The sequence below is a fragment of the Mytilus galloprovincialis genome, chromosome 7 (assembly GCF_965363235.1).
Source record: "Mytilus galloprovincialis chromosome 7, xbMytGall1.hap1.1, whole genome shotgun sequence".
NCBI classification, from domain to species: Eukaryota; Metazoa; Mollusca; class Bivalvia; order Mytilida; family Mytilidae; genus Mytilus; species Mytilus galloprovincialis.
This window is the reverse complement of record NC_134844.1, coordinates 52,949,253-52,970,584: the sequence shown is the minus strand read 5'-3', so window position 1 is coordinate 52,970,584 and position 21,332 is coordinate 52,949,253. Positions and strand designations below refer to the sequence as shown.

The 21,332-nt window shown below is 30.4% G+C and overlaps 1 protein-coding gene across 1 annotated transcript in view; it reads right to left on the bottom strand.

Annotated features, from left to right (window-relative positions):
- Positions 1-21,332, bottom strand: part of LOC143083262 (uncharacterized) — a 45,051-nt gene extending 23,719 nt beyond the window's left edge. The window contains exons 1-5 of the mRNA XM_076259530.1: positions 21,261-21,332; positions 13,660-13,913; positions 12,967-13,135; positions 7,783-7,943; positions 3,424-3,499 (exon numbers count right to left, since the gene is read on the bottom strand). Of these exons, the coding sequence (XP_076115645.1) occupies positions 3,424-3,499; positions 7,783-7,943; positions 12,967-13,135; positions 13,660-13,851 (598 nt within the window). The 5' untranslated portion in view covers positions 13,852-13,913; positions 21,261-21,332. The remainder of the gene's footprint in view (positions 1-3,423; positions 3,500-7,782; positions 7,944-12,966; positions 13,136-13,659; positions 13,914-21,260) is intronic.

The following is a 21,332-nucleotide window of genomic DNA, read 5'->3' as shown; positions in this document are numbered from 1 at the left end:
TATATGATGCATACCACAACTTGAAACAGTGCATTCTTGACATGACAGCAGAATTACACGTGTTATTCACCGAATATTGTACAGAATAGAAACAACTTTTTTTTTAAATTTTAACCAGAATGCAGCTTCAAAATAAAGCAATTTCATGATTACTTGGAAGACGATGCTATCTGTGATTTCAGAGTAATTTGTTTCATCAAACTAGGAAACTTTATGATGATGAGGGTAGATTTGACCTTGCATATCTACGACGGCCTAGCACGGTCAGAATGTTTGAAAGTAAAACAATAATATTTATAAGATAATACAATAATTCTTGATGTTTGAATATATTAATTTTTAACATTTCAAAACAAATAAATGAAATTATAGGTACATTTAAATGTCTTTATAAACCAATAAAAAAACTAAGATATAGTACATTTATAAATTTTGTAACAATTTTTAATTCTATGAAATAACTATACGTAATGATGAAGTTATAAACCTGTTCAATGCAGACAATCAACTGAATTGAACATAGTTCAAAGGAATGAAACTCTTGCACACAAATGACGCATCAAAAGAATTAATTAACACATAATTCGTGCTCCACCTTCAATGACCATTCTGAATTATCAATATAACCAAAGACGTAAAACTATAGGATGGTGACAGCTTATTAATGCTTACCCACAATGAAATATAGGTATGCTTTTGTTACCTATCCGGAAAATGCACGAACTTCTTATTTTTCATAGCTCATAATTAAAGTGTTGACACATTGATATAATACAGTTGTTAAAAATTATAAACCTTCAACTGTATTAGACACAATACATTATCGTGTGCTTGCGTTAACTTACCCGAATAGATATTTATTTTCAGCCTAAACATTTTGACATATTATTAACATTTTATCCATGTTGGAATTATACTAATATCACAATTCCCGGTTAAGATTTGACTAAATACCAGTATCCCGGTATCGTCATGTAAATATGCTACAGTACATGTATAATGAAGTTTTATTTCATATCCGATATTTTATTTCAGTTCTTTACATCACATACTGCTTTATCATGTGATATAATTGACTCATAATTGAAGATGTCACATAAAATTATTTTAATTCAATATTCAAATAGTAAATCTATATTATCTACATATTGAAAATAACTGTTCTACCAACCGCGAGTGTTGGTGAAAGTATTAGCTAAAGATTAAGATTACAATTAATTTTAAGTTTTATAAAGATCTATAAACATTATGTTTGCATTGCTTCAATCTTGTTTAAATCTTTTTTTTTAAACTTTGAAGTCGATAATATTAACATCATTAACCTTAACAGTACCCACTAGGGACGGGTCTAAGGCCTATGTGCTGTGCGCAAAATACTTTAAGATCACGTGGTACGATATAAGCGTTTCTTCATCAATGAGAAATATGAAACATCAAGATCAATTTGTTGATGTTTTTACCTCGAATGGTTTTATTTTCATGTATGGTGTTGTAAAAGTGTGCACTGGTTATTCGCAAGTAATTAAATATTGTAACTATTGTATTTTGAGATTTTGTATAAGATATCACAAGTTATATACATGTATAATGTTTAGTATATTAAATGAGTAATTAACGTACGTTTAATTCTAGTTTTTAGCTGTATCGATTACTCCAAATATGGCGCAAGTTTGTCATAGATTGTATATAACGTTACCGTCACTATTTTAAGCGTGAGCCAAAAAGTATACACGTATGAGTTCTTAAATGGACGAATGGATATGTCTAGCTTGGTTTAGTCACAAAAGGTTATTATTATGAGCATTTTGAGTAGAATACTCTTATATTTGCTGTGAAGTTGACATTATGTTTTTATTCCTGCCAAGAATTTTTACTTCAGGTAATTTATAATAAATACAAGTGCAACATCAAATTCGTTAGTCTTTCCTGTGTTAACCTTTGGTTGACAGCAAGGAAACCGTTGGTTCCTAGAGACAAGAAGCAACGCATTTAGCTGTATATAGGTCCCACCGTATATTTAATGATTAGGATCGTAGTTTACAAATTTAAAACAATTTAGAATTAAGAATATTAAAACGGACATCTACGAAGTTTATTTCTAAACTGACTCAAATCTTTGGGCAAACATGAAGTAATCTTAAATACAATAATATATTTGTAGTATTAGTTATTTCAATGCAATGCATACATAAAATACCATTATTCCAACGGAGCTTGTTTATAGTATCAAACAAGACCATTATTTTACCTCAAATTTATGAAAATATTGAAGCCTTCCCGAATAATTTTCAAGAAAATATTTCCCTGACTTTAAAAAAATTGTATTGTAAATAAACACTCTGCAGTTACACGTTCTAGAAAAAAATCATACCATTACATTTAAACACAGCGCTCTAAAATGGCCGTCCTTCACTTGCCCTTGGTATTCAAAAGGCCAACATAAAGCCGGGAAATTGTGCAACTACCTTTTCCCTTCAATGTCTATATATACAGAAGTGGGTGGTATTTCTTGATTCTAACGTTGTTTCTCATCTCAATAACGTGTTGTAGTATTATTTTATTTGTCTTTATGAATATTACTTTGTTTACGTTTTGGTCTGTTTTCAATGATATCCATTTGACATGACTTTGTACTTATACATCCCGTCGTTGTGTTATTGGTTTATGATAATTCTCGTATTCTTGCTTTCACTTTTGCTAATGGGCTTTGTCTATATACTTTTATATGTTTCTGTGATACATATGAACTGGCTCTGTACATCCCGTATTTGTGCTTTTGTAAAACATTCATGTCTTTCTTTTTTGCTAATGTGCTGTATCTATATATGTGCATGTTTCTTTGATACATATATGATGTGGCTCTATCTTATACATTCCGTCATTATGTTGTTGTGCTATGGTAAATTTGTGTTTTCTTGTTTTAATCTTTGCTAATATGCTTAGTCTATTTGTCTTTTTGTGCTTCTTTGTGACATATTTGTTTGTTTTCTATTAATTTGTTTTGTTCACATATCGTTGTCAATATAATGGAATTTGATGCGAATGTCATTCTAGTGAGAGGTTTCGCAAGCTTTAAACCAGGTTTAATCTAACATATTCTAATTAAAAAATGCATGTACCAAGTCAGGAATATGACAGTTGTTAACCATTCGTTTGACCGTTGAATTGCCATTTGATTAGAGACTTTCCTTTTTTACTTTTTTCCTCAGATTGCAGTTTTGTGTGCTTTTACTTTGAAAACGTGCATCAGTAGTTTTATCTTAACTTACTATTAAGTTTATAAAATCTTCGTTACCAACAACTTACATAATATGTTGGCCCTGTGTGTTCCCAAGGAAGATGAAGAAATTCAATTTTAAGAGCTGTGATTTGATATTATAATTAGATCAAATATTTTAGAAAATTAATTATGATGAGTCTTACCATATTGAAGTCCGTTCCTCCTTAAATCGACGGGAATCCTGTTCTTCCTTTGATGGTAGGCCAAACCAGCCGATACCTGAAGTGTGTTAACACTATACATTTAGGAATTACCATATTCTTATTATTTTTTAAATTTATAAGCAAGTTACAATTTAAAACAATCATTCTAAATATTAAGCTTTAAATATCAATTTATCGAAAAGTCTTTGATAGAGTGTGTAACACATTTTATAAGACCGTGTAGAGTATGTAAAACATGTTATACGACTGTTTGGCTACTTCCTATGATAAATAGTTTTTTTGTACTGAATGATCGTATCGCCATATACTAGTATTCGATTGGCCTCATTTTTTTTCATGTTAAGGCTACTAACTATATCGGGCTGAAATTATTATTACAATTGTTTAGAGATTTCTACGAGATTTTTACTATTTTTTCTATAATATATTGTAAATCGGAGTTTGTACAATCGGACTCTGAATTTTTTCAGGTTACAAATATCACATAAAATTGACGTTATTGATGATCCATGTAAATCAGGTCAAGATCAAACGAGGCCTAAAAGACCAACATATGCACATAGCAATAAATTTGTACACAAAAAATCGCTAACTAATTGATTGTAGAAACAGATTGAAATGCGAAAACTTGACAATAACAATAAACAATGAAAATGAGGTCATGTTCAGATAATACCTATTACGTACACACAATATAGTTGGCATTATGCTGATAGTAACAGAGAACAATAGAGAAACAGACATTCCCAGAAAAATTGTTCATTTTCCAATGAACCATAGCAATAAGGCCAAGTTAAATTTAAATCTGTCATTTTGACCTGTACTCCTTACAATCATTCCATACACCAAATATATTATATGTAACCGTATTAAATGTTATGCTTACAGAATAAGAATAACGGACGACAAAGTCACGTAAATGTAATCTTGAATGTTATCCATAAATGAGGTCGAGGTCGGGTTAACTCTGTCATGTAGACTTTGCAAGGATTCCATAGACCAAATGTTATTATTCTATTTCTTCTAATACGTAATAAAGTGACAAAACACAATAATATTTTCAGCAGTCGCAGGACCATATAAGAAAGTGGTTAAGAGTATATATGCTAGACGGAAACTTCGTAACAAAAGGCATATGTATACAGGATAAAAAGGATCCAGGTCTTCCATCAACTGAAATGTGGAGTTATATACAAATACGATGCAACCGCCGGATTATCATCTTTATAGATGTTTCGCTTATTTCGACTTTCACCACTGGCGGGACAACAAAGAAAATAGTGTAGTGTTTTTACGACACAGCAAACAGAGAAGCAATACATAAATCTTTATATGCATTTTTAAACTCTAGATTCGTCTATATACAATGAGTCAGTTTATGTTATAATGACTATATTTCAGATATGTTTCATCAGGATAGTGTTTTGATTTGTAGACATAAATAGCGTGGTTTTGTTATTCTGTTTTTCAAAACAAGTAATATAAAACATTGTATATTTTATCACTAACAACGTGAACCACATGAATAGGAATATTTCATGATCTCATTGATAGAGGGTTGCTGCTTACAAGGAAGGTTTCAAACCAAGCATTCCAAGTGGTGAAGTTTGACATGGCGTTCTCAGTTTGTTTTCGAATAATGAGTTTGAATACCCTTCTGTAATTTTTGCCACTTTTTCAACACAAAACAAATTAAAACCTGATTAAGCATTACATGTAATGAAAACAATTATAGTTCTTTTATGTTGTGTAATCACAGTAATAATACCAAGGAAGGTTTATCATATCATTGTTTATAAATCAAACATTTAAATACAATATTGCAACATGTGCAAGTTAAACTTTAATTCAAATTATTTGCATGATATTCAAACCTTTCTGGTACGCTTGTAAAAATTATATTTATAATTTCATTGTAATATATAGTAGATCGAAAAAATATTTAACATATTCTAACATGTTTATCTATGGTTATAAAAATTCATAATATCTAATAAAATTAGTAGATTTAGTTAACAAAGTCCTTATATTTGAGTAAAGTTAGCTGAAATTAAAAATTGTTTGCTAGACCCTCTCTGTGATAAATGTAAGATAACCGTGATCAATTTTCCCAACATTCTATCACTATGGGGAGATAAGATATTTCTGTTTTCATTTGTAGTCCTTTTTTAAAAAAAAAGTTGAAAATGTTTTGTTAAGGTTCCAATTTGAATTGTTCACTAAAACATTCGGCATTGGTTTGAAGTTTCTGGAATAAAGTGGTGGCTCTTGTTGTGCTAGTGGATATGTGTGTTTGTGTCATGGGATGTTACACTTCTTTCGTGTATTTTTCTGTAGGGAGCAATAATGCAGATAGATTAAGACAGCCTGTCTGCTTCAGTTGAGTTCTAACAAAATCATATACACCATTTTAAAGCAATTTATGCCTTTACAAGTAGTAGGATGAATGATGTTGGAGATTACCGTACATTTGGCTATTTTTGCGTCGGAATATTTTGACGGTTTCCTCTCGTGTTTTATTTTGGGGGATGTAAATTAGGTGCTTCTCCAAATTGATGTTTTACTTTTTGGTACAATAGTAATGAGCGAGCTCATCCATATTTGCCTTTATTTACCCGTGTTTTGACAAAATATCAATGACCTACACTAACTTGTTGCACGACAAAGTTGGCGTAATGAAAGAAGTGGATATGGATGCAATTGCAAACAATTGCGTATCTCGGGGTTCAAAGCTGAAAGAAAATATGAAAATAAAATCTTAAATATTACATAACTTTTTAAATAGATAATTATTTTTTTTACAAATTTTAATTATCTCTATTGCAGTACATGCTAATCTATTGTCGATCAAAGATCTAGATTTTGATCCTGATGCCTCTGGCAGTACAATTAGTTGAAGATAGAGGATTACAAGGAGTTTTGATATTCTAATAACCAATTACGGCTTTTAAGCAATAACCTGGCACATTTATGACATGTGGGAATAAAAATTCATATTAGTTTTTTTAACACTTTCAAAATATTTATAATTAAGTAAAACAAATATAGTGTTGTTGTGAAATTATACCCAGTATTTATTTGCAGATTTGACTATGTATAGAATTGTAGGGAAAATACGGACGGTATGATAGCATACAATTATATATATTGCCCAATAATTAACATTACAATATTATCATACAGGTAACGCGATTTCGGTGTTTCAATTTTTAGTGTTTGCTTTATTTTCGTGTGTTTAATTTTGTCACTTTCATTTGAGGCACCCAATAAACCAAAATAAAACTACATTCAAAATAACGAAATTTCCGGTATATGTGGCATACCAAAACCCGAAACAGCGTATTTTTGACAAAAGAATTAAACATGCGTTATTTACCGGGATGTTGTACCTCAAATTAAAGAGAAAGAAACTATTTTTAAATTGTTACCAGTATACGATTTTAAAAGAGAGCAATTTCATGATTCCTTGGAAGAAGATGTCATATCTGTGATTTCAGTGTAATGTGTCTCATCACACTAAGAAATTATGATGATGAGGGTAGATTTGACTTTGCACATCTATGACGGTCTTGCACGATCGAAATTTTTAAAAGTAACAAAATAATACTGATAAGATAATAAAATAATTCTTTATGTTGGTAAACATTAATTTTAAACATTTCAAAAATAAATAAATGAAATTATAGATATACAAAAATGTCTTCAATAAACCAATAAAAAAATACTAAGATCTAGTACATTTAAGGGATTTTGTAACGATTTTTAGGTATAGATGAAATTATAACCCTGTTCAAGGTAGACAATCAACACATTGGCCTTTTAGAATCGTTCATAGTTCAAAGGCATGTTACTATTGCAAACAAATGACACATCAAAAGAATTCATTGACCCAGAACTCGTGCTCAATTTTCAATGACGATTCTGTAGAATCCATATAACCAACGGTTGTAAATCTACAGGATAGTGACAGCTAATGAATGCTTACCCACAGTGACAAAATCTGTTTGATTATTTTTTAAACCTTCTCTGAAAAATGCACGAACTACTTGATGTTCAAAGGTCATGATTAACGTGTTTACACATTGATATAATATGGTTGTTAAACATTTTAAACCTTTAGTAGTATATGACACAACATACCTTAAGTGTTTGTGTTATCTTACTTAATTATAGATTTATTTAAAGCCTAAACATTTTACGTATTGTCACAATAATATTATTATATCACAATTCCCGGTTAAGCTTTGACTAAATACCAGTATCCCGATATCGTCAGGTAAAAATGCTACATATTCTAACTACTGAATAATTACTTAGGATTTGTATTAGAATACTCACAGCTGCCAACAAACATGCTTCTACCCCATCTCCTGTTTTCGCAGAAGTTTCAAAGTATTGTAAATTGTGTTTTTTACAAAGCTTTTCTATATCATTTTGCTGTACAGGTACCTGTTTCATCTTTTTAAGTTGAGTCAAAACAGTTTTATCATTACGCAAATCTAAGACAAAAGTAAAAAAAGAAATTTAAAAACGAGACAGAGTGAGAGAATATTATATTAAAATCCTTCTCAACATAATTTGTTTCATTCTAGGTAGGTTTCTAATTTCACATATGATCACATTGACTATATCCTTTATTACCTCATTTGATGATGAAAACAAATATACAACCCTATATTATATATTTGTAAAAATTACCACAATTTGGAACTCGAAATATGTCGATACAAAACAGTTTCTAGAGAAATATAATATATAAAGTTTCTGGAATCTAAGTGATAAGAACAATTTTTTTGGTTTATTTGAAATAGTAACAATATTGGAAACTCTCTTATAAGTGAGATTGAAACCCATTATCCTGATTTAAACCAGGTTGCCCCAACTCAAAACTAAAAAAAGTATAGTTTGCGCCTAGTATGTTCCTGTTTTGTAAAAGCTGTATTTATCAATGTTTTATGAATGTTTAGAATAAGTCTTTAATTGAAAGTGTCCAATAATTCAGTGTGGTAGGATACCGATATTTTAACTTGGACCCAAATCTATATTTTTCTATTTTTGTACTTATCTTATGATGTATGATATTGTTTTTTTTTATTGATATTTAGACACTATCATAAAATATTGTGTCTGTCTGTGTCATTAATCCGATACCTGTTTACCTTTACTGTATTTAGCATAAGTTCCTCAATGAGTCATATACATTAAGTGTTTCTAACAATGAAATGATAACTTACTTAACGATCTGGTAACGTTTGTTATATAATAAACAAAATAAAGAGAACTTTACACACTATTGTAATTAAAGTTGACGCATGTTTTCATGCCCCTTAACGAAACCTAATATGTCACTATAACTATATGACATACTTCGATGAATCGTTCAACAAGAATTCAAATGATTCACTCAAAGGATCTTTGGGCATTGACAACTTACTTTTTGTCTTCAATCTTTCTTTCTTTCATATTATTTGATTTGTATCATTTTTGTTAACCATACACTGTAACCGTACTTTTTACATGTTGTCCATCTATTCTTTTAAAGAAAATAAGAATAGCGGAACAGCGCGTATTAACTACTGGGTAGAGAGGTCGTATATAAATAAGCACGAACACATCAATAAAGTAAAAAAGAGTTAATGAAATTTGGAGAAATAAATAAAATCTTATCTAAACATTGGAGAAAACGTTTCATGCCTCACACGTCTGAAGTTACTGATGAACAGAAGAAATGCACCTTGAGTTGACTCAAAAACAACATTGTAGATACACCACTATCAAGGCAATATGTGCAATATAAAGAATTGCAGTCTGCCTATCGTGGTTCGGAGTAAGAGCTAATTGATCATGCAAAGGAAGTATACATTTAGTCGGGAAAAACTATATTGTCTGAATACTTAAATGGTTCGGACCGTTAATAATCAAGCGGGGATTTACTCAGATGACCGACTATAAATGTATAGTCGAACCATATAAGTAACCGCGTAGGAATATTGACCTTGTCCGTAACTTATTCTATCAGCGGTATACTGGAATGCTATAGGCTTTATAAAGAAATCCATGGAGGTTCGAAATTAAGGTTTATATAGTCGTCAAATATATTTCTCTATATAATTTTTATATTAAATTCTTTATGTACCATGTAGTTTATTTGTATGTGTCTTGCATACCCTGTCAAGGCTTACTTTTATAATTTATGACAAAATTAGGAAGTCACAAGTCGTAAGTCGTATACTGCCTCCAATCAGATATAAGCATAATTAGCTATATTTTGATACGACAAACCAACGAATCAATCATGACAAATGAAAAATTTAGATATATAGATGGTGCACAGTTGTATCATGTAGAAGCAAGCCGTTATTAAGGAGATGCGGATTAACAAAATTTTACCTGGACGAAACACACCATTGGCAGGGACCCCTTTGTAACGCCGCTTTGAACAATGTTTGGAGAAAAAAAACCTTCCTTGGTTGTTTGTTTGATGTGTTTCGGATTTTTATTTTTACAAAATATGCAAGTTATAAGTGTGTATGTACAAAAGTTGCCTCATACAATTATACGGCTAGGATTCAATTGAAGTTTTCAGTACATGAGCTACTTTATTTAATTTTCAGAATAATTCACATGTAAAACTCTGTGTACTAGTAGCAAGGCATTTAAAAAGAAAACTTGAAAGTAATGATGATAGCTTTATCACTTTGAATAAGTATGTCAAAGAAATATGTTTTTTTCAAATTTGAGATATATTTAAATGATGGCAGTAATCCTGGTTTTCAAAATAAATTTAGGAAACTAAAAACATTTAATAAGAATTAAGAAACACGTTCATCAATTGATCGTTACCAAGAAAATATTTTATGTAATAGAAAAGCCACTAACAAGCATTCTTGCAAACATACATAGATGTTTTCGGACCCGAAAGTTAAAGAGCTTGCAATAACCAACTTCATAATTTATCACAGCATTTTTCTGTACAACACCCCGACTAAAAAATGTGTCATTGGTTCTTACATGCGCTCAATACTTCCGACACAATTTGTGCCTATTGAGAAACTTTATTTCATGTATTTTTTGTTTTGACCTTCAAATATCGTCAAGTATTCAAAGCATAAGATAAGATTTTAAGTACGCACATACCTGTACCTATTTTTTTTTACGCGATAAACAATACAATTTGTAATTTAGGCCTCACCAGCGTACCTAGTGTTACGGATTATTCACAATTGTCAGTTATCACATTTTTATGATTATGTTTTGAAGTTATTATAACTAACGTCGTATTTCTTGATATGCTTTTTTTCAAATCAATATTAATATAGTAACTGCTATAACTGCGACTTTGCTGAAATTGAATTTAGGTAAACAGCTTTATATTAGGTGATTAACAGCCCGTTTTTTTGTCATATTTGAAATTTCGGCAATGCAACAACAGGGGAATTTCGTTTTATTCGTTTTCAATAAAAATGATTCATGAAATTGTGTTTTTGAATTTTTGAATGTTAACACTAAATAATGTTTCTACTTTAACCTGTCGAGCTAAATTGAAAACAAAAGGACCTTGAATACCTGGACACAAATTGGATCGAATGAGAAAACTCGTCCTTTTAAGAGATGTTTGTACAATTATTGGCAATCAATTTAAATATATCATTTGCGAGTCGATTACTTCTTTTTTCTATTCAACTACATCCATCAACTTTCATACCTTGACTTAATGAATGACACGGATAAAGCAGAAAGTGAACAACGGTTGCTTACACAATCAAACAAACAACAACAAATGACAGAAAGCACTTGGTGACGAAAATGGACAGAGCAAAATAAGAAATAAATTCAATATATGTTTTAGTTTAAAAAAAAAAAAAAGTAAAAATGAATTTCAAGGTTACTGTTAAAATCAGTAGTTATTGCTTGCAATCAACTGTAGTCTGTAATCGTTAAAATTTTCAATTACAAGTAATTGTTATTTAAGCAATTATAGCAAATATATTTTGATTTAATAATAAATGATTTTCGACTACATTTCAATCACTTTACTTAAAACAAATCAGATGAATTAGCATCTAGTTTGAATAAAAATTGACAAGTATATATATTCTTGATTTTAAGTAAAAAGAGGGGAGGTAAATGTGTGTGCATATCCTGAATACTCAAATAAATCCGGGTCACAAACCAAAACCGAGAGAAAACATCAACTTTAAGACGGCACAACGGAACAACAGAAACCATGAAGTGCTACATAAACAAACGCCAACATACATAAAAACGGACTATTTGTTAACAACTTTCATAATTCAGATAAAATTGAGAAAGGAAATGGGGAATGTGTCAAAGCGAGAACAACCCGGCCATAGAGCAGACAACAGTCGAAGGCCACCAACAGTAACAGAAATACAGTACAAATAAACGCAAAAACACGCAGGACAGGGAAATACATAAATATGACCTATAATTGTTTGCAAGTTTTACACATTGTGACTTAGATAGAGATTTGTCTCATTTTTACTCATATCTCATCTTCGTATTTCTATATTTGAATATTTTGACAGTTTAAATATTTAGAGGTGATTACACAAATTCTTTAAAAACTTCAATGTTTATAATTCTAATGAAGAAAGGAATTAGAAAGTTTCTTATAGCATATTGGTTAGAATAGTTTGCTGGAAAAAATTTGACGCTAAATGACAATTCTTTCATGACATTTGTTATCATGTATTTCTGCCTGACATAAGAGTCACCAGTCTATTTATTTGGCAAGATGAGCCTTAACAGATAAATAAACTGTCTGTTATTATATTTTCTAACTCATGTAGAGTCATATGTTCAAAATACAACAATATATATTTTCATTAAAATGTAGTTGTCTATGATTTAAAGTGCATAACTGTTACCTATGTTCAAACGGAGTTTCTTATTGCCGAGGGTTGTAAAGTGATCTATTGATGATGACATTTACGGTATGTGTTTTCCTTTTATAGGTTACTCCTTGACAATAAAATTGAGAAAGGAAATGGGGAATGTGTCAAAGCTACAACAACCCGAACATAGAGCAGACAACAGCCGAAGGCCACCAATTTGTCTGCAATGTAGCGAGAAATTCCCGCTACTTTATTTTCGTATCTTCGTATTCCTATAATTATATTAGTTACTAAACAGCAAATGGTACCGGTTTTGAAAGTTAGATTTATATTGTTAAAAAAAACTCACCATCTCAATTCCAAAAATAGAATAAACTAGAATGAGTGGTAGAGTATTTTGATGGTATGACCAATGACTTCCTATCTCTTTTTTTTAAATGTCCTAAACAAAGTTGTTTAACGGTAGAATATCATTATGTGAAAGTTGTCGAACAGACTTGCTGCTCTCCTTATGCTTTATTGTGATTAATATGACTGACATTTGTAAATAAAAACTAAAAACAGTAAAAAATTCATGGCTCCAATGTTTTCCAGGCGATGTTTTTCAGACATAACAATTATGTATCAACAACGACTATATTCCTTGGACAACAAGGACTTATACCTGATTTTATACCAACTAAAATCCGTGGTACATTTTTCAGGAAATGATAAACAGTCGGAAACCATTTTTCTTCAACGTTTTCAAAACTGGCAGGAGAAACGACTGCAAAGGCCACAAGTACAATATCTGTTCCTAGAAACGACAGAGGTCTGAGTCGATCATAATCTTCCTTCAAAAAATCAATTAACTCATATCAAAGGTGTACATTACCTTTCATAAGGCTAAACACTTACATATTGTTTGCCAACATATGGGAAATTGACACTGTTATTCTTAACAATTTAAAGATCGAATAATGCTACGAAAATAATGCCCAAAAATCTTTCCTAAGACATTTGTGCATATAAGATAAAACTGTAATAAACACACAATATATTTTATTCCTATCATACATTAATTTTTTAAGGTATCCGACCCATAATAAAGATTTACGGAAAATTTTCCGGAGTTTACCGAGGTGTCAATTTTCAACACCTCGGTATTTTCCGCCTAGTAAGCGAACGTATAGTTATTATTTTTAAAATGATGATTTAAATATATATCAGAAAGGCTTAATTAAAGTATATTTTCATTAACTATAAAGTAAACGCTCATTATTTCTATAAATTGTTCAATTTTGACAATCCGGAAATAGAAGTTATGGTAAACAAATATGTAGTTTGAAGTTTGTAAAATTTCATTTGCATTTATTACCTGTCCTGCTGTATCACATAACAACAGCGTGGTATCAACTCCATGGTAATTCAACATAAATGTGTAATTTTCAAATACTGTTGGGATGTAATGGTTTAGGAAATAATTATCTTCAGCCTTCATCATTGCCTGTAATAGCGCTGATTTCCCACAAGCTCCGTCTCCAACAATACAAATTTTAATGCTTTCCATACTTCAATTACTTCTTTGAATTTATATGTTGATATATACTATCTCGTATTTTGTAGAAGCTCCTTTTAAAATTAAGGAAGATGAATGATATTTTTAATAAAACATTGGTAATTATAATAATTATCTTTTATTCGTAAGCAATACAACTTATAGAATATAAATATTACAAATATTCAATTACATCAGTGAAATATATTAACATTTAAGCAATTAGTCAAAGAATCATACAAGTAAGTGTATAGCCATATAACAGTACAGTAAGTATGATAAAATATAAGATATATTCAGCATTTATAAATGAATTTAATTACGTACCGTCTTGGCCAGAAATAAAAACTTCCCTAAATTGTTAAGTTCCTTTACATCATGAACAGATAATAGTTGTATGATTTTACAATTCGAAGGTTTTCTCCAATTATATGGTTTGATAAATTTCTTTCGATGTTCATTATACTTTTCATATACTAAAATAAAATGATATTCCTCTTCAATTACTTGTTTATCACATATATTATAAAGTCTCAGATGTCTCTCAATACTATAAAATCTACCAGTTTCTATGTTCAAACAGTGAGCAGATATGCGGTATTTACAAATTAATGGTTTATAAATATAATTTACAGCATGACCTAAATAAAATTGTAGCATGTTTGGGTCAAATACATATCTATTCAACATACATTTTGGCGAATCTTCAAAAAATGAGTTTATTTTACTATAAAAGAGGGACGAAAGATACCAAAGGGACAGTCAAACTCAAAAATCTAAAACAAACTGACAACGCCGTGGCTAAAAATGAAAAAGACAAACAGAAAAACAATAGTACACATGACACACCATAGAAAACTAAAGAATAAACAACACGAACCCCACCAAAAACTAGGGGTGATCTCAGGTGCTCCGGAAGGGTAAGCAGATCCTGCTCTACATGTGGCACCCGTCGTGTTGCTTATGTGATTACAAATCCGGTAAATAGTCTAATTCGGTAGGTCACATTCATGAAAGGGAAGGGGATTGTAGTTACGACGTAAGGAACATATCCGATATCATTTGTAAAGGGTAAAAGCTACCCTTTACTTTTTCTTTAAATTTAATTAAAAACAAATCAACACTTTTAACACCCTGATGTAACCATACATCCTGGAACCCGTACATGTATAATTTGTCTCTAATTCGACAGGACAGTTATATTTGTCGTTTGTTTTTTTATTACAAATTTTATTGAATCAGAGTTGGTGATAATACATCAATCCACCATAAAAAGTAGATCTAAAAATGTTTATAATATATGAACAATGCATTTCAAAGGGTTTTCATGTAATAAAACAAACCTAGTTGTGTCAGAATTGAACAGATTGAAGATGAACATTATTACATTTTTTTTACTACTATGAAAATATCCTAAAACCAAAAGATTGGAATGCAAAATCCTACTGGACATGCATTCAATCCTGCATAAGAAACCACTGTATTATTTAAAACAACTGCTTTAAAAGATCATTAATGTATTCCTCTGTAGTGTTTTTTATATAGATTTCACCTGTATTAAGAAATCATCTGTCTTACAAGACAACTTGTTTGCTCTCCCTTAAAACAGGTTTTACTTAGATGAGCAACACAAGGGGTACAACTTTTGCAGCATAATCTGCTACTACTTTCGAAGCACTTGAGATGAACAGCTGATCAAATTTGACATTAGGGTTTGATCAACAGTATTTCGGTAACAATTTCACTTTAGTTCAATACAGGGTATAAAGTAATATTACATTCGTAAGGTACGATCGTTCTATCATGCTCTTGCATGAAATTCGGAAACTTAATTATGCAATCTTCGGGGTCCCTATCCAGTTCAAATTCTGATTTCACTTCTCTCCCAATTAAGAGGAACGAATGACTAATATGTAGGGCGGCTATAACCTATAGACAAAACCGCAAATTCATGGCCTCGTTGCTCTTTTGAATCCATCAGATTCTAGTATAAAATGCTCTTTTCTATAATGTCTATTTACCTGCAAAATATTGATTTTCTTTTCTAAAGTTAAAAACGTTATAAGCGGGTCGTCATCTTTCTAAAGTTTTTACTCAAAATATGGACTTTAGAAAAATTGTGGTGAGGTATAATCTACAACCGGTGTCAATCATTTATAAAGATCTACTACAAAGTCTGCATTCACAATCTTTAACAACATTGCATTAATAAATTTCTTTGACTTCTCTGTCCTTTATCCTGTATTTCCCTATGCTCAATTTAATACTCATATCTAGTTTTGAGTAAACAAAATCTGTTTGTGAAGAACCAGATTAATTCATCAAAGGAATACCTCTGACGGTGCCAGTTAGGAACCTTATCGATGGTCAAAAGACAAACATCACTGTCAAGGGTATAGTACGGGGATGAAACAAGGTTAAATTTGTTGATCAAAATGATATCTATAAAAAAAACAATCCACGCTTTAAGTGGATTCTTATTTATCAATTGTAAAAACTGATTGAAGTGATATTGATAATGAGATGCAAATCATAAGCGCAGTGCAATAAAGCATTGATAGGTATTTTAAGATAAAAGCAACCAATATGCTTTGAGAGACTAAATATTTACTATAACTAATCAAGCTGTTAATGCTTATTAAGTTAAACTCTGCAGAATTGTAGCAAACTCAATGTTAAGTTTTTTAGATATGGTAAAGTCTAGCCTGCAACTGTATCAAAAGAGTTATATAATAAGCAAGAAAATGCAATATGGGAAGATAAACATCTGGGTAACTCTTCATCCCAACATTAGTTTTCACTGTTTGGTACCTTTTCACCTTTTATTAGACACAAAAATTAAAAAAAAATTCTCTAAATAACTTATTTTGTTTACAAAAAACTGCTTCTATTATTGTCAATGCATACCTGTATTAGTGTGCCTTAAAAAAAGTAAAATCACAAAAATACTGAACTCAGAGGAAAATCAATTCGGAAAGTCCATAATCACATGGCAAAATCATATAACAAAACGCATCAAAAATGAATGGACAAGAACTGTCATATTCCTGACTTGGTACAGGCATTTTCAAATGTAGAAATTTTCAAATGTAAAATGATAATTGTTTTCATATTTTTTATAGAAGTTTGCGTTTCATTTCGTATAACATTATCATGTTTTCTAAAACTCGTTTGCAGCCATACCTTTTCAACTTAATAACTCAGAATCAAAGATTATAAAGTCTTGTGCATAACTTCATGTCAAACCTCAGACTGGGGATTAGTTTTTTAAAATTCCGTCAAATCGTTTTCGAAAAGTCTGGCAATCGGTACTCTGAAGCGTGTGAACTCAGAAGTCCAACATGACAGAGACCTAGGTCGTTTAGTCGAAGAAAAAAAAAAACAATTGACAAAGGAATCGAGACAAACAAACAACTTAGTATCATATTATCTTATTCAGAATCAATTTTCATATTTAGGCGACCACAATTACACGATTTTTAAGATGCGTAATGGCCATCAGCTATACATGCTATACTGCATTGTGCTCGTTTTTCCTGTGTATTTCTATTTGGTACACATTTGTACAGAAAGAACAACTTTATTGGGTTGATTTACAAAATGAAGTAGTGAGGAGAGATTTGTTTAAACAAAAATATTGAAGTATAAATAACATGATTCTATTTTTAAAGTATGATTGCAGTTATCTTTCGTCCCTCTTTTATTTTGCTGCCTGTGGTAAAATCAATTTGAAAATCAACATAACTTAAATGAAATTTATAGCCAATGGTAAAACCATTTAAACCAGTTTAAATGGTTTTCCTAATTGGTGCTATTTCGGAATTAAAACATATGAATATATGCTAGGGTTTTGAACTTTTTACAAACATGTATAAAAAATAAATAAACATAGTTCATTTAAATTAAACTTGATTCATTTCCAAAAATCCACATTATAATGGATCACTCAAGGGTAGTCTCTTTATTTTATCTTATATGAAACATGGAGATACATAATGCATCATTATATATCAATTATCTGATCTTTCAACCCGAAAAGAATAGCAGATTTATTATTGCATTCTATTATTTAAAGAAAGTAATTTCTTTATATATTTGTCAACTGGATGCAAAATGGGGATTTTCTGTGCCAATTACAATAAAGGGTTGCGCTTTAGCGCATGATACGCCCGTTGCTCTTTTAACTTGTCTTTTATGCTTTAAATGAATTTATATGATCAACTAGAAATATATATACAAATCAAAAGGATGTTACATTAATATATTCACCAAAGTTTCATAAAATCCCCCTTTTTTAAGTATAAAAATTCATTCCTTAAGAAAACGTAAAATCTAAAATTTATAAAAATGGAAAGGGCGCTTATGTCAATAGATATAAACAATTTATCAAAGTTGCATAAAATTTTGTGAAAGTGTTAGTTATTGTCCCAAAATTGGAAAATCCCCCCTTTTTTAAGCATAAAAATTCATAACACGGAAATGTAAAATCTGAAATTTATAAAAATTGAAAGGGAGCTTACATCAATAGATATAAACAACTCACCAAAGTTTCATGGACATTGGTGAAAGCCTTTTTGAGTTATTGTCCGAAGTGTTGAAAATCCAACTTTTTTATGAATAAAGCCCCATAAATCCAAAACTTAAAATCTGAAATTTATAAAAATTGAAAGGGAGCTTACATCAATAGATAAAAAAACAATTCACCAAAGTTTCATGGACATTGGTGAAAGCATTTTTGAGTTATTGTCCGAAGTGTTGAAAATCCCCCTTTTTTTTTATGAATAAAGCCCCATAAATCCAAAACTTAAAATCTGAAATTTATCAAAAATTGAAAGGGAGCTTACATCAATAGATATAAACAATTCACCAAAGTTTCATGGACATTGGTGAAAGCCTTTTTGAGTTATTGTCCGAAGTGTTGAAAATCCCCCTTTTTTTATGAATAAAGCCCTATAAATCCAAATCTTAAAATCTGAAATTTATAAGAATTGAAAGGGAGCTTACATCAATAGATATAAACAATTCACCAAAGTTTCATGGACATTGGTGAAAGCCTTTTTGAGTTATTGTCCGAAGTGTTGAAAATCCCCCTTTTTTTATGAATAAAGCCCCATAAATCCAAAACTTAAAATCTGAAATTTATAAAAATTGAAAGGGAGCTTACATCAATAGATATAAACAATTCACCAAAGTTTCATGGACATTGGTGAAAGCCTTTTTGAGTTATTGTCAGAAGTGTTGAAAATCCCCCCTTTTTTATGAATAAAGCCCCATAAATCCAAAACTTAAAATCTGAAATTAAAAAAAACGAAAGGGAGCTTACGTCAATAGATATAAACAATTCACTTAAGTTTTATGGAAATTGGTGAAAGTGTTTTTGAGTTATTGTCCGAAGTGTGGACGACGGACGGACAGACGGACGGACGGACGGACGGACAACGGTATACCATAATACGTCCCGTCTAAAAGACGACGGGCGTATACAAATGTCATCACTTTAAAACATTGAATTTTGTTGGAAATCAATACAAATAGCTTCGTTCTCAAAATAGCTTTGAACCTCATCAAAATATTGAAAACAGGACATTATGTTTCTTTTGAATGTTCGATATTAATCTGAAATCAACTTTCACAATGCAGCACAGAAAACATCTGGAAGGGCCCCACCATATATAAACTTACTTGAGTAAATACAGCCAAATAAAAATTTAACACTTATTAATCAATTACTATCCAAACTAATTTGTATCTACAATTTAACATATTTAGCTATCTTTAGAAAAGAAAATTGAATCCGGGAATATGTCCTTAAGATAAAAGAGCAGAAAGAAGCTGATATTTTCGACTTCATCACGTGTTGTATCATTCTCTAAAAGAGGCAGACATTATTACAACAACGTTTCAACCCTTAGTTTTTGTTTTTTTTAAATGAAATCATAATCAAAACAAAGTTGTAACAATGGTCGTGTATTTGTAATGTCTTCGTAATAGCTAATGGAGATATTTTGTTAAGAGAAAAAATCAAAATAAAATAAAAAAAAACAATCAAGTTATCAGCAAGAATTTACAGTTTAATAGTTCAATTAATGGTCTCATGTTTTCCAAAGCGTTAATGCAACATACATTTTTAAGACTTTGACGGAAAGATAATTGGACACATGACCAAAATTGCAATACAACATACCCGACATAAATCATTGGTGATGATATTTAATTTGTTAAACGTGTTTAAAATGTGACGTTTTATTAGAATGAACTGTATAACTCATTTATTACAGAGTCACCCTAAATATCGAAGAAAGGTAAAGAACGATGTACGATTATTGATAACGATGAATAAAAATCTTCCTCATCTTCTTTCTCCTCTGCTTCGAAATTTAACCTGTCCACAGTAGAATTTTTCCTTGATGTTTTGATGAAGCAGATTTAATACAGAAGATTATCAAGGAACATGCAAATGGTTTGTATTTTGATATTGTTTTCTGCTGTTAAGATGATGTTTTTTTTTGGTTATAAAATTAAAAAAAATGAACATATACTCTCTTGAGCAGCATCTATATCAATGAACTTAGAGTGAATGATATCACAGGCATAGTTTACACTGTGTCATTGAGGAAGGGTAAAACATTGAAAACAATTGGCAAACAACCTGTTATTTCCGTACGTTAAGTTGTAATTTGAAAACATTGTTTTATGTATAAACATGTGATGTACTACATGTACGTTATAACATTATAACTTATAAAATGATCGCTCGCCATACAAGGAAGATATTGTTTGAAAATGTAAGCGATTTAAACTTGACATCTTCCGTTGACTATTAGTAGGAAGGTTACATTCTCTAAACATCATTTATTGTACCATTCAATATATTTTTATAATTTAATAATGAGTTTAACAGAAGTAAGCGTATTACACGATACACACAGAATGTTTTGAACGTATATTAAACAAGGGCTGTAATTATATTTGAATACATTAACTTTAAGTTTATATTTTGTCCGTTGCTAAAATGCTATTTTACAAGCATACTTTCAATTCTACAGAAAACGGACACATCGTGTTACTTTTTCTTTACGTATTTTTTTTACATATTTTTTTTACTATTTAAAATTGTATGGCACCATGGAATTTAATAACAAAAGCAATACATGGACATTCATATTTATATCAAGCATTCGTTGCATATGAATGTTGGAGGTGCCTTATTTTCGGTTCACGCTACGCTATTCAAATTATTCGCCCATTATTCAAAGTATCATACGATGTCATGTAGTTGTAAAACTTTTCAGTTGATGTACTTTCGGACAATTCAACCAAAGCTATTTCATGTAAAAGTAAAAGAGAGTAAGCTATGATGATAAAAATATAGTATATCTTCTCATGTGATCTGTATATGGAGAACAATATAATTAACTAACCTTCTAAAGCTAGTACACCTACATCTTGCTGGTTAAAACTAAGTGCATCACTTTTTTGCACATAACCTCTCG